General features: G+C 42.2%; 1 protein-coding gene across 1 annotated transcript in view; it reads right to left on the reverse strand.

The window, feature by feature from the left end:
* Positions 1-9,050, reverse strand: part of LOC106817362 (zinc finger CCCH domain-containing protein 11A-like) — a gene marked incomplete in the record, with an annotated part of 28,982 nt that extends 19,932 nt beyond the window's left edge. The window contains 12 exon segments of the mRNA XM_014822021.1: positions 188-352; positions 570-820; positions 994-1,236; positions 2,006-2,107; positions 2,361-2,516; positions 3,699-3,881; positions 4,180-4,302; positions 5,002-5,196; positions 5,865-5,988; positions 6,422-6,541; positions 6,747-6,946; positions 7,252-9,050. Coding sequence (XP_014677507.1) covers positions 188-352; positions 570-820; positions 994-1,236; positions 2,006-2,107; positions 2,361-2,516; positions 3,699-3,881; positions 4,180-4,302; positions 5,002-5,196; positions 5,865-5,988; positions 6,422-6,541; positions 6,747-6,800 — 1,716 coding nt within the window.
* Between the last annotated feature and the right edge of the window lie 3,294 nt (positions 9,051-12,344).

The following is a 12,344-nucleotide window of genomic DNA, read 5'->3' on the forward strand; positions in this document are numbered from 1 at the left end:
AGATGACAAATAACCCCACCTGTCTCAAGCAAGATGACAAATAACCCCACCTGTCTTCGTCACAACTCTGATTGGCTAGAGCTACCTGTCATCGACTTCACGACAGTAGTTCAATCCCGACCCTATCCCCCGCTCGGCGTCCGACGCTAGCCAGGCGCAGTGCGCTGCCAACGCTCACTGTTCTTACCGGCACTCTCACCGCCTTCCCGCTGTCCTCCGCCGAGTCTTCCTCATCGTCATGTGTCGCAGCAGGCTGATATCCCGTCATTGTCATCTGCCAGCGCTGCGCCCTTTCGTGACGAATCTCCTCCAGTGACTTGACAGTCAGCGAGGGTTCGTTCCCATCGAGCCCCTACGAATGGAGGAGGCCAGGTAACAGCGCACGGTTAAGATCCGATAAAGTAACGTGTGCATGCATGCGTGCACGTATACGTATCCAAACCAGATGTACAAAATGTAACCTCGAAACAAACTGCTTGTAAAATTTGAATCATTAATGTAATCACCTTCTTAGTTCTGGACACCAATAAAACACTCTTCCTGAGGCCTAGACAGAATAAGACACTTACCACATTGCCCGTGGCTGCTCTCTCTAGTGCTATGCTCAGTTGTCCAGCTTTTCTCTTCGCGCCCGTGCGAGCGGGGGACGGCTCACTGCTGCCTTGGACCTCCTCTGTAGGACTCTTCGTGCCAAGTCTTCCCTGCAAGCTTGGCTTCCCCTCACCTGTCTCTTCTCTCGTACTCTCCTTACTATCAAGTCCTAAATTTCTTCGCTTCAACCCCAGCCTAACCTGCAGGCTCAAGGTCTCCGTCTTGGCTTCTGTCACAAGAGAAATGAGATGCCGTGTGTAAGCATAAGATAAGACTCAGCCATGTAAAAATACAATTATGGATCTTCCTCCCTCTCAGGAACCAACGAAGAACTGGAACGGGAAACCCAACTACGTGGACTGCAGGAATATGAGCTCTCCCATCGTATAACTGCATCCTTACCTCGATGTTTAGCGACTGCTGGCTGGTAAAGTCCTTTTTCCTGCCTGAAGGTTTTCCTATCATCCAGGCTTGGCTCTTCTCGTGCCTGATTCCCCCATGGGTTCCTCAGCTTCCTCTTTACCGGTTGTTTCTCCTCTTCGCTTCCTACTTCACTCACTTGCCTTCCCAATAGGATCCTCTGCCTCTTCACAGCCGGTTTAATTCCTTCGTCCTGCTTCTCTTGCTTCGTGTCAAGATCGTTATCTGCGGGTGGATACCATGCAGTCAATATAAACATTACGCTCCTCGGTACCAATTAAAGGTATTAAACCACGTTAACCCCCTTTGTGAGAGATTACAACCTTTGGGCAATTGCTATCTGGAATTATATGCAATTAACATCATTAGTGAGAATCATAGCAGATCATGATTCAGCTTTAAAACAGCTTTGAAAAACCAATTTCCAACCTATTGTAATTCAGCTTGTATGACATTATTCTTTATGAACCACCTTCTTTATGAAGCACACTATAGTTTTAAAGGATGCGTATTGCCGTAAAGCAATGTTCGCCAATACCGTCGGACGCTCGCACCCTGCCGGTAAATCATATGCAGGTTCAATGAAATTCCCTGTGTAGCCTATAGATAAATTTTAATTAAAAAAATTTTGTTTTTGTTTTTTTGATTTAAGAGCCACTCCTTCTCCGACTGATGCGAGCGAGCGAGAGAGAGAGAGAGAGAGAGAGAGAAGAGAAGAAGAGAGAGAGAGAGAGAGAGAGAGAGAGAGGAGATGAGAGAGAGAGAGGAGAGAGCTGAGAGATCGAAGCGCGAGAGAGAGAGAGAGAGAGAGAGAGAGAGAGAGAGAGAGAGAGAGAGAGAGAGAGAGAGAGAGAGCGCGTGTCCTTGCTAATCATCATGAATTAATAAGAGCCACCCCTTCTCCGACTGATGTAGTGCCCCTGAGACCATTTCCTGTGGTCACAACCACTTTTGCCAATGAATCTGTTTGATTTTTGGAGCCAGCTGCACTCACTATTCTCCTGCTCCATGTGTACGGTCACCAGTCTCTCGTGCTTATGTTTATTCTGCATCCTTGTAATGAGAGCTTCCCTCATCTGACCTTCCAAGGAAGCACCTAAAATTATAAAAACATCGTATATCAACGAATTGACAGTATTTAAATGTGCAATTAATGATGACGGAAAGGTATTCAAGATGGTACTTTCCGCTGGGAAATACTTCACGACACTCATTTAGTCCTATTTCCACTATTGTCAAATGCTTCTGAGCCACATTTCACCAATAAACATCACAATGCTCAAAGTAACGCTCAGAAAATGGCAAGCAGATGACAGAAAACTCTAGAGAAATATTCACGTAAGAATTACCCTGTGGCTTGTCTTCCCATGTGTCGTCCTCACACGTCTCCGACACCAATGCCTTTACTTGCTCATTCAGACGGGAGATCCTGGACTGCCGTGGCGACTGCTTTAGGGCGATCGCTCGCTCGTTTTTTTTACTGATAATAGTTCTGGTTACAGTATCTGCAAGTACATGCACTATTTATTGTTCATGTACATGAATTACCAGTGTTACATATTTTATCACATTGTCACACTTCACTTAACACCATCGCAAATTTTACCACATCGTACTTGCTGGCATACCAACGCACACCAACACATATTTCCCAACACTGCTATCACAGTGTTGTTACGATGTTTGCTTCTCAGGTGTTTGAGAGGTTGTTACTTCTACAGCATGATATTCATACATCTTTCAAACCCTGCCGGCTTACCTGACCTGGTTATACCCTAACAACGAGTAACAGATCAACTGGTCAAGGTCAGTAATGACAAGCAGTCAAGAAACAGGATATTCTGGGCTTCAATGCCAGAAACCTAGGTGACAACTGTACTGCTAGTACCCACATTTCCCCACTTTGCTTAGCAAACTAAAATATTTAACCATTTTTGTTAAGAGATGAGAAAAGATCAATCAAATATTATTTATAAAGAACTAATGACAATTTATGCAGCCATCTTTGTAGTTTATCATTCTCTATCTCAGGTTAAACAATGATCATGTGCAATACCTTGCCATTGCACCAGCATCTCTTTAAACATTTTACTAATTTTAATTATTATAATTAACCTTTGACCTTGTTTCACTGATGATTCGTTTAGCAGGCAAGCCTCCAAAATGTATCTTGTCTGTTAAATGTTGTGTATTGTGGTACAGTATGATGTACTGACACTGTACGACACTATATGACAGACGAACGGTACGTGACCATCAACTGGTTTCATACGTAGAATAGCTAAGAGGGAGTCCCTCTAATGCACAACTCGTGTAAGCGAGATAAATCGCTCCGGCAATTAGTGATATCGGAAAGTCCAGCTGCGGACATTTAGGTCATAGAAAAAGGGGGTAAAATGGCCGAGGCACGCTTGTAAACACTCGTGCGTTTTTAGTTTTTGCATTAACACAAACATTGCAAAATATCCCAAATGACCACAATCATATTTGTAAATGTTTCTGTAAACAGAAACGCACCTATGAATTGAAGTACAATGTTAGTGAAGAGAATTATAGATCAAAAACCTAGACTAGTACTGGTCATCGTAACTATGTTATATAAAGGCAACTTATCACCCGTCTTATCTGATCTCAATATGGCGGCAGGGACTTTCCGATATGGCTTATACTCATGCCTGAATGCTCACCAGGGTAACGAGCAACGTGGGAGTGCCCAGCGCCCTCTACTGGTTCGACTTCTTGGTCATTCACTTGGATTTGTGGCGACATTTTCGCAGTGATCCTGATCGATCCATCTGGCGTAAGAACTTCCGACCTCTCTCTTCTGATCTGATTTAACGACTTCACCTCGAAGTTGTCATTCTTTTTTTCTGAAAAGAGCGAACGTTCAACAAAGCTGTAAGGACTCTGAATAAAATAGAACCATAACACCAATCACAACAACCAATAGCAAAAAAGATCTCGTCTTAATATAAAACACAAAAATAATGAGGACTATAAAATAAAGAAGATAACAAGATCGTGAATAATATGAAGGCTTTACACATGAAATACATCGGTTTACGAGATAATCAACCAAACTCTAAAAACTAACATACAAAACAAGTATGACAAACTGTGCAGCAGATTCGCACGAGCATGATGACGTAACCATGGCAACACGCCTACCCTGCATCGCGGCGCCGCTCGGGGAGGGCAGCTTGCGAGGACTGCTGAACGAGATCTGAGGTCGCCTCGGCACCTGCGAAGACTGGCAGCGAGGACTGCTGCTGAGGCTGTCACTCGACGACTCTGTAACCACGGCAACACAACCACACTCAAGCATCTCTCAGGGTTCATAGTAGTAAGACACATGTTGAAATAAGGACTTATAAGACCCTTTCTGGAGGCCAAAATAAGACTTTTTTAAGCGATTTCTGATAGATCACCGACTATTAAAGTACACTAATATTTATATACACAATTGCACAGCAGATTTAATTATTCCGTATTATATATACAACAATTCTTACTCTAAGTCAAGAACAGTTTATAAAAGCTAGGGTCCTTTGGCAAAAAATAAGGACTATTAAGTACTTTTCTAAGATTTCACCAAAAATAAGTACTAATAAGGGCCCTTATTTTATTTTTGGCAAAATAAGTACTTATAAGACTTTAGAAGACCCGCTACGAATCCTGATCTCTGTATCGGGATGCAGGTCACCATCCTCGCCTCGCTCATCAGTCGCCCAAAATTTTGGCGACCAAGCAAAATCGGCTCCATTGTCATGCGAAATATCACTTTGTGCGGCACGAGAGAATTCACAGCCATTCCTGTGGCATGATACCGCATTCAGGGCGTGTAATAATGCACCGGTGCTTATCGTCACCCTAACGCATACCATCCCATTGACACACTAATTCACACCCTCAAAAGGGCGCACTAACAAGTGCACAACTATATTCTTGTACGCAAGCCTCAACGGTGCACGCATTCGCTCGCACACGTACCTTCCATCGGAGTGAAGACCACGGGCTGCACTAATGGCGTGGGGAAGTCACTGTACGGGGGCACCACCGCTGCCTCGTCAGTGATCGTTGGATGCTCCGCCGCGCGCGCCTGCCACCGTGGCGTCTCATCCCACGCCATCGCTGGCGCGCTCGGTGTGAGCCCGTGCGGAGTCGTGGAAGCGTCATCATCCGAGTCTGAGGACGAAGCATAAATTAAATGGACGACAACGTAGTGTAGACGTGCGAGGCTGGGTAGCAGCAATAACCTAAGCAGCACAACACTCGCAGCAGCAACATCATTGTGGTCACCCGACGCTGACAGCAACATCTTACAAAGCTCAATCGGTCTCTCATAACCTCGCAATAAAATAAAGTAAAGTAGGTTCATAGACGTAGGGAAATAACAAGTAGGTAACACGAACATACACTTGTAGTGGTAATGACATGGATGTAAACAAAGCCTAATCATTGATGACTACTAAACAGTGACGAAGACTGGTTGAAGACAAAGACAAGACACAGAAAAACACTTAGAGACAAACTCAAATAAGATAGAGACAACGACTAGACACAGATAAAAGACTAGACATGGACGGAGACTAGACATGGACGGAGACTAGACATGGACGGAGACTAGACATTGACAAAGACTAGACATGGACGGAGACTAGACATGGACGGAGACTAGACATGGACGGAGACTAGACATGGTGGAAGACTAGACTAGATGTCGACAAAGACAAGAGGAAGATAAAGACTAGACATACACGCCAACTAAAGCAGACGACAACTAGACCCACACAGGGACGAAACGGAGATGAAGACTAGACGTAGACAGAGACAAAGACTAGACGTAGACTAACCAAGGTTGACATCAGCAGCAAGAAAGCCGTCCGCACGAGGGAGTGTGTGCTTGAAGACGCAATGAGGCTTCTGACATCCACCGGGCTGAGTCTCAAAGTAGCAGTTTATTACATTGCGCTGCTTCTGTAAAACATCGGAACATTCAGTGTGTTAGCACTTCACCATACTGAGCAGACATAGAGACTATGTTACAAGTTTCATTATTACTTAGTGAGACTGCTAGCCTGCACATACACGCTGTAATGTTATTACTTAGTGAGACTGCTAGCCTGCACATACACGCTGTAATGTTTATTCCTGCATGCAATTAAATCAGAGCTGCCTCCATTTCATCCTGTTTGAGGTTCCGTAATTTCCATACCATTCTATGATATACCGTATAGCAGAACCGATTAGTTTCTCAGACAACTAAAATATAATTTTGCATACGTCACAAGATCAGATTACAGCTGATTATTAGAGATCATATTAATCTCTGGGTATGACTCTGAACCGAGATTATAAATTTATCATTTCTCTATAATGCAGAAGCGAAAGTTGGCACAGCGCCACCTACCTTTATTTCCATGTGTCGGTACATGCAAACTTTACGAAAGCATTTGCCGTTCTGCCACAATTTACACACGACTTCATTACCAAGTGCTGCCTCGCAGTGGCGAAACGGACAGGTACTCCCCTGCAAACAGATGTAGCCTTGTCACTGATCAGACGCAAAACATGCTACACTGTTCACACACACATACACACACACACACACACATACACACAGAAACATACAGTATCGATGTGTTTAGAAAATATCTTCAACCTTAGATTTCTAACAGAATGGCCAAGATCAGCCTATTTAACAAGTCGCACACATGCAAACAAAATCTACACACCTTATCACAAGTTGAATAGTAGTAGAAATAGCAATCAGCTCCCATTTGCGACATTATGTCGGCTATTTGTTTCTTACTGCCAGCTTCCGACACAATAGTCTAGCTGACTAGCAACAGCTTGTATGTAAGGATCTGATATAACACGATATGTATTATATGGTTACGGCAATTCTCATCTGGTACTACGATCTTGGTCCTCCCTGAATACAAGGTAACAGAAAATTAATTAATATAAATGATGCATTACACAATAATTTTTTAACACTTTAGCAAGATGAACGTTACATATATACAAACATCCAGTTTAATCGAATGGTGATCATCAGTACCTCGCTAATAACAAACTAACAGAAATGAACAAGCGTGAGAAATATGATCACACGTGCGCATGCACTCACAGAAACATAATCAATATTTAATATTTATAGACATAACGATCTCAGCAGTAGTGATTATAGAAGCATAATTATGAAAGCAGGCAAGATTTATAAACAGAAATGCTAACCTCACTGGTGGTGGTTGTGGACTTGGACGAACCTGAGGATGTAATAAACATGGTCGCAATCAACAAATGACCAAACGCTGAAACTTGCCGCAGACGCCCAATTCCGACAAAGCCCACCCCTTCACACAGACAACACCAAACATATCGAAGTGATCACCTCATTCCGCTAGTGACCTGCAAGTGACCTTGATGGATCGATTAATAAGCGAACGATCATTTTACACAAATCAACCTCTTCTGTGATGTACTTTCAATTTACACAATGCTTCCAAGAAAAAGACTCCTGCTGCTGGCAACCACATTTGCTGGGAAGGACCTCCCCTTCAAGCATGAGGCACAAGCGACAGCTTCATTCGATCCGATGCAATACCAACGCCACGACGGAACAGAAGCAACGTTTCAACGAAATCAGAGATGTCGCCGAGTTTAGAAATACAAGCCGTGAAATTTTAAGCGAATCAACCCCTTCTGTGATGTAGTTTTAATTCATGCCACATATCCTAAGACATCTACTGTGAGTAACATTGCGTTAACACTGGCAGGTTTATGAAAACGCTAGACTATTACGTGAAAAATAGTTTCCGAAACATACTTGATGACCAGCTAAAGTAAATATTGATTGTATAAAACTGATTTGAGGACACAATCACCAGAATAGACCAAGGAATATCGGAGCATGAACAAAACAGAAAGCATAATCAAAGTAACCATGTAGCTTGTTCTTCATTTGACCATCACTGTTAACAGAGGTTCTAAAATCCAGAATCTCTCAGAACTATCCAACTGACTAGCTGATGGCGACCAAAGCAAACACGGGAAACATGTCATAATCAAGCACAGAACAGCAGGGATAGAAGCAAGACTTGAAGGTCAGTCAAACAGCTGAGGTTCTTGGCTGACAACCAGAAGTTCAACCACCGAATCACATGCTGATAACAAGCTACATCAAACGATGTCTGAAACAGTCTAGTAATCATGCTAGAACAATTCTCACGTAATGCCACGATTGTGGCAAAATCCTGCAAGAGTAATCACACAATATATAATCATATGAACAACACAACTCGTAAACATTTCACCCCAGTAAGTGCCGGGATCTAAGATACCCGTAAAATTATTCCCTGCAAAAAACTGGCACTCACAGAACCAATAAGAGATGACACAACAGGTTATAGCTCCAAGCAAATATCGAAATACATGTACAGAAAGTCACATATACCGACAAAGCGTATTGACAATGGCCTCCCAAGTCCCAACTTGACCAACCGTCACCTCAAGTGACCTAGGCTTACTAGGAAACTAGGATTGCGCCAGACAGGTAGCCCAAAACACGTGACTTTACTAAATAAATTTACTTTATAGCCCAAACGTAGTATTCTGCCTTGAGCGAAATCACTGACAGACCAGTCGTCATGAGTCGAGCGCTACAGCTAATATAAATAATATCTACTATGACGTCTACTCTAGCTCAAAAAGCGAAAATGTATAGCAGGCCCGACCGTACAGATGACTACGACGTTTACTACCACTAGTCAGGTAGTGACCGTAGTCTCGTCGGCCTAACGCGCCTAACCTAAATAACTGCGTTGCACGAGAAACCCGGAACAGCCGTACGTATTTGTCAGTGTCACCAGCTATTTTCAAACTGATCACTTTCAAATCACGATAACGAACCCGACCTTTTAGGTTTTAAGAACAAAATTTCTCAGAACACCACGAATATACGGAAATAACGCACGATAGTTGCAGAAAATACAAACGAAACGATGACAAAAGTTCATGAAACTCCAGTTTTAAAATGTCCGATCGCGCGAGATTTCGCGAGCAAATGACGCACGAATGACGTCATAACCACGTAGATTAGCAGCCGGCTGAAAGGGGTGATAGGATAATATTTATGTTTACTAGGCACTTCTAATTTTAACATATATTTTAAATTTAATTAGGGTCAGGGTTAGGGTTAGGGTTAGGGTTAGGGTTACGGTTAGGGTTAGGGTTAGGGTTAGGGTTAGGGCACTTTTTAGGGTTTTTGCATCATTCTTTAATATATCGTAAAATATATGTTAAAATTAGAAGTGCCTAGTAAACATATCCTATCACCCCTTTCAGTCGGCTGCCGTAGATTACGAAACAACAGACGCTCATAGACCGTCATAATTATATAACCGATAATATGTTTACACTTAATCAAATCGCTTCAAAAAATAAGCAACTAAACATTAATCAAGGGCAAATTACTACTAATGTGGATAATGTGCATTATATCTAGAATTCAAGAAACAGCAAACTAGGAGGCTAGCTACTACATACAAGATTTCAAGATTTTTCAAGATTTCAAGATTTTTATTCGTGCTAAAAAGATAAATCAGACAGTGCAAAATTAAAAAGTTTGTAACTTTGTTATTATAAAGCACAGGTATGGCGAAAAGACCTTGCGGTCATATAGTCAGCCATACACATTAGTTAAAGTACATCAATTATTACATTCCAAGACACGATGTTGAATGATATTAGCAATACATGATTTGATCTGATGACAACAGCACACACAATCCATCACAATACACAACGTTGTACTACGTACAATACACGACGTTATATTATATTACTATACATGACATGACATTATAAAACAATACAACACATTACGATTAGACAAATTTTATAAAACGTATGACATTACAAGATATGATGATATATGATGTTTACATATATACATGACATGATCAGATTATTACAATACATACAGACCATAACAATACCCGACGTAATACTATCTACAATACATGAGTCGACGATATATTACGTTGCAATACATGCCATGATATGACAATATACTACATAAGACATTACAAGACATGATGATATATAATATTTACATTACATAACGTGGTGTGACATTACGACACATTGTAAAACCATACGATAGGTTATAATTACAAAAACATTACGTACGTTACATTACTTTACATATGTATATATACAATATGTTCTTATGTATAAAACACCAGATAGACTATATACAATGCTGTACAAAATAAATATAATATAGATATAATTTGATATTTATATGCATACCTTACTTGTATAAAATATCTTCAATTTAATACCATAGTTTCTACGTATATTTATTAATAAGAAACTTCTTAAGATTAAATTTAAAGGAATTCAGATTGTTAACTTTTATTGATTGAGGTATATCATTCCAGCACTTTACGTGGTGCCATAAGGGGAGCCCCCCCCCCTCCCCGCCGCCCAACGTCAGGGAAAGCGTCATTATTTCAGTCACTAATTGTAAATGGTCTAGAACAAATGTATAAACTATGTAAAAAGTATAACTTGTGAAAACCGTATATTTGTATATTTCGATAGTTCAAAGTGCTGCTGCTAGTGTCGCATTTAATATAGGGAGAACCACAGTGTAAATAAGTGTGCTTGCACCAGCGTGTAGGATGCAAAACTCCTAGTTCATTCCCTCCCGTCCTTGCTTTTGCCTTCCTTATCTCTAGCTCGGCCTCATTTTTCTTCTACCGCCCCTCAGCTATCTTCCCTGCTGCCTTTCCTCGGTCTCACACGGTCCCACCCCTCCTCTCTCAGCAAGCTATTTTATGCAGTTGTCTTTAGTCCGTATTGTACGCCTGAAACTGTGCTCGCGCATGCACAATATCTCCCGAGACTAATAATATTTTGCAAAAATTATGAATTTAAAATGAAGAGGAGTTATCCTAGCACAGATTTCTATGATAAAATTCCATCAGTAGATCTCACTTAAGAAACAGGACGATGATCTTGCATCTAAGGTCCCCACTGTAAGGTCCCAGCCAGTACATAATCTGGCAACGTTAGTGTGTTAGCGCATGCGCAATATCGCAATTTTCTCCCGCCCCAGCTATCTTCCCTGCTGCCTTTCCCCAGTCTTCCAACACTCACTCCCTCTCTCAGCAAGCTATATTATGCAGTTGTCTTTAGTCCGTATTGTACGCCTGAAACTGTGCTCGCGCATGCACAATATCTCTCTAGAATATTAATATTTTGCGAAAATGATGCATTTAAAATAGAGAGGATAGATTTCTATGATAAAATTCCATCGATACACCTCACTTAAGAAACAGGACGATGATCCTGCATGTAAGGTCCCCGCTGCATATCCCAGCCAGTACACAATCGGGTTTCGTTCGTTCGGTATTCCTCCGCTACGTTAGTGTGTTAGCGCATGCGCAATATCTCACCAGAGGAGTTATATTTCGTGATGAATATGCACTTAAAATGGTTAGGGGGTATCTCAGCATAGATTTCCTTAATAAGCATTTATCAGTAGACCTGTGTTTATAATTAGGAGAGCGCCCTAGCATGTAGGGTGCATGCAAAACACTTACTTTATGCCCTCGCGTCCTCCCTTTGCCTCCCCTGTCCCTCGCTCAGCCTCCTTCTTCTTCTACCGCCCCAGCTATCTTCTCTGCCGGATTTCCTCAGTCTCCCATCCCCTCTCCCCTCAGCAAGCTATATTATGAAGTTTGCCTCAGACGGCACTGCACGCCCGCCGCGGTGCATATATATAAGAAAGCTGAAAATTTAATTCGCCGCGGTGCGAATAGCAGCAAATGTGTCCTTATTCGCACCGCGAATATCATTTGCCCCGATAGGTGGCGACAGGATGTGGCCCCGCGGTGCGAATATCCTTTGCCCTCTAGAGTTGCCGACGGAAGCTGTATTTCGCTAAATTCTATGCGTGCGCGCTCTCTCTCTCCCTCTCTCTCTCTCTCTCTCTCTCTCTCTCGCTCTCTCTCTCTCTCGTGCAGTGCCGTCTGAGGCAAACTTCATAATATAGCTTGCTGAGGGAAGAGGGAATGGGAGACTGAGGAAATCCGGCAGAGAAGATAGCTGGGGCGGTAGAAGAAGAAGGAGGCTGAGCGAGGGACAGGGGAGGCAAAGGGAGGACGCGAGGGCATAAAGTAAGTGTTTTGTACCCTACATGCTAGGGCGCTCTCCTAATTATAAACACAGGTCTACTGATAAAAGGTTATTAGGGAAATCTATGCTGAGATAACCCCTAACGATTTTAAATGCATATTCGTCACAAAATATAACTCCTC

This window comes from Priapulus caudatus, unplaced genomic scaffold, assembly GCF_000485595.1.
Source record: "Priapulus caudatus unplaced genomic scaffold, Priapulus_caudatus-5.0.1 Scaffold1698, whole genome shotgun sequence".
Lineage (NCBI taxonomy): Eukaryota > Metazoa > Priapulida > Priapulimorpha > Priapulimorphida > Priapulidae > Priapulus > Priapulus caudatus.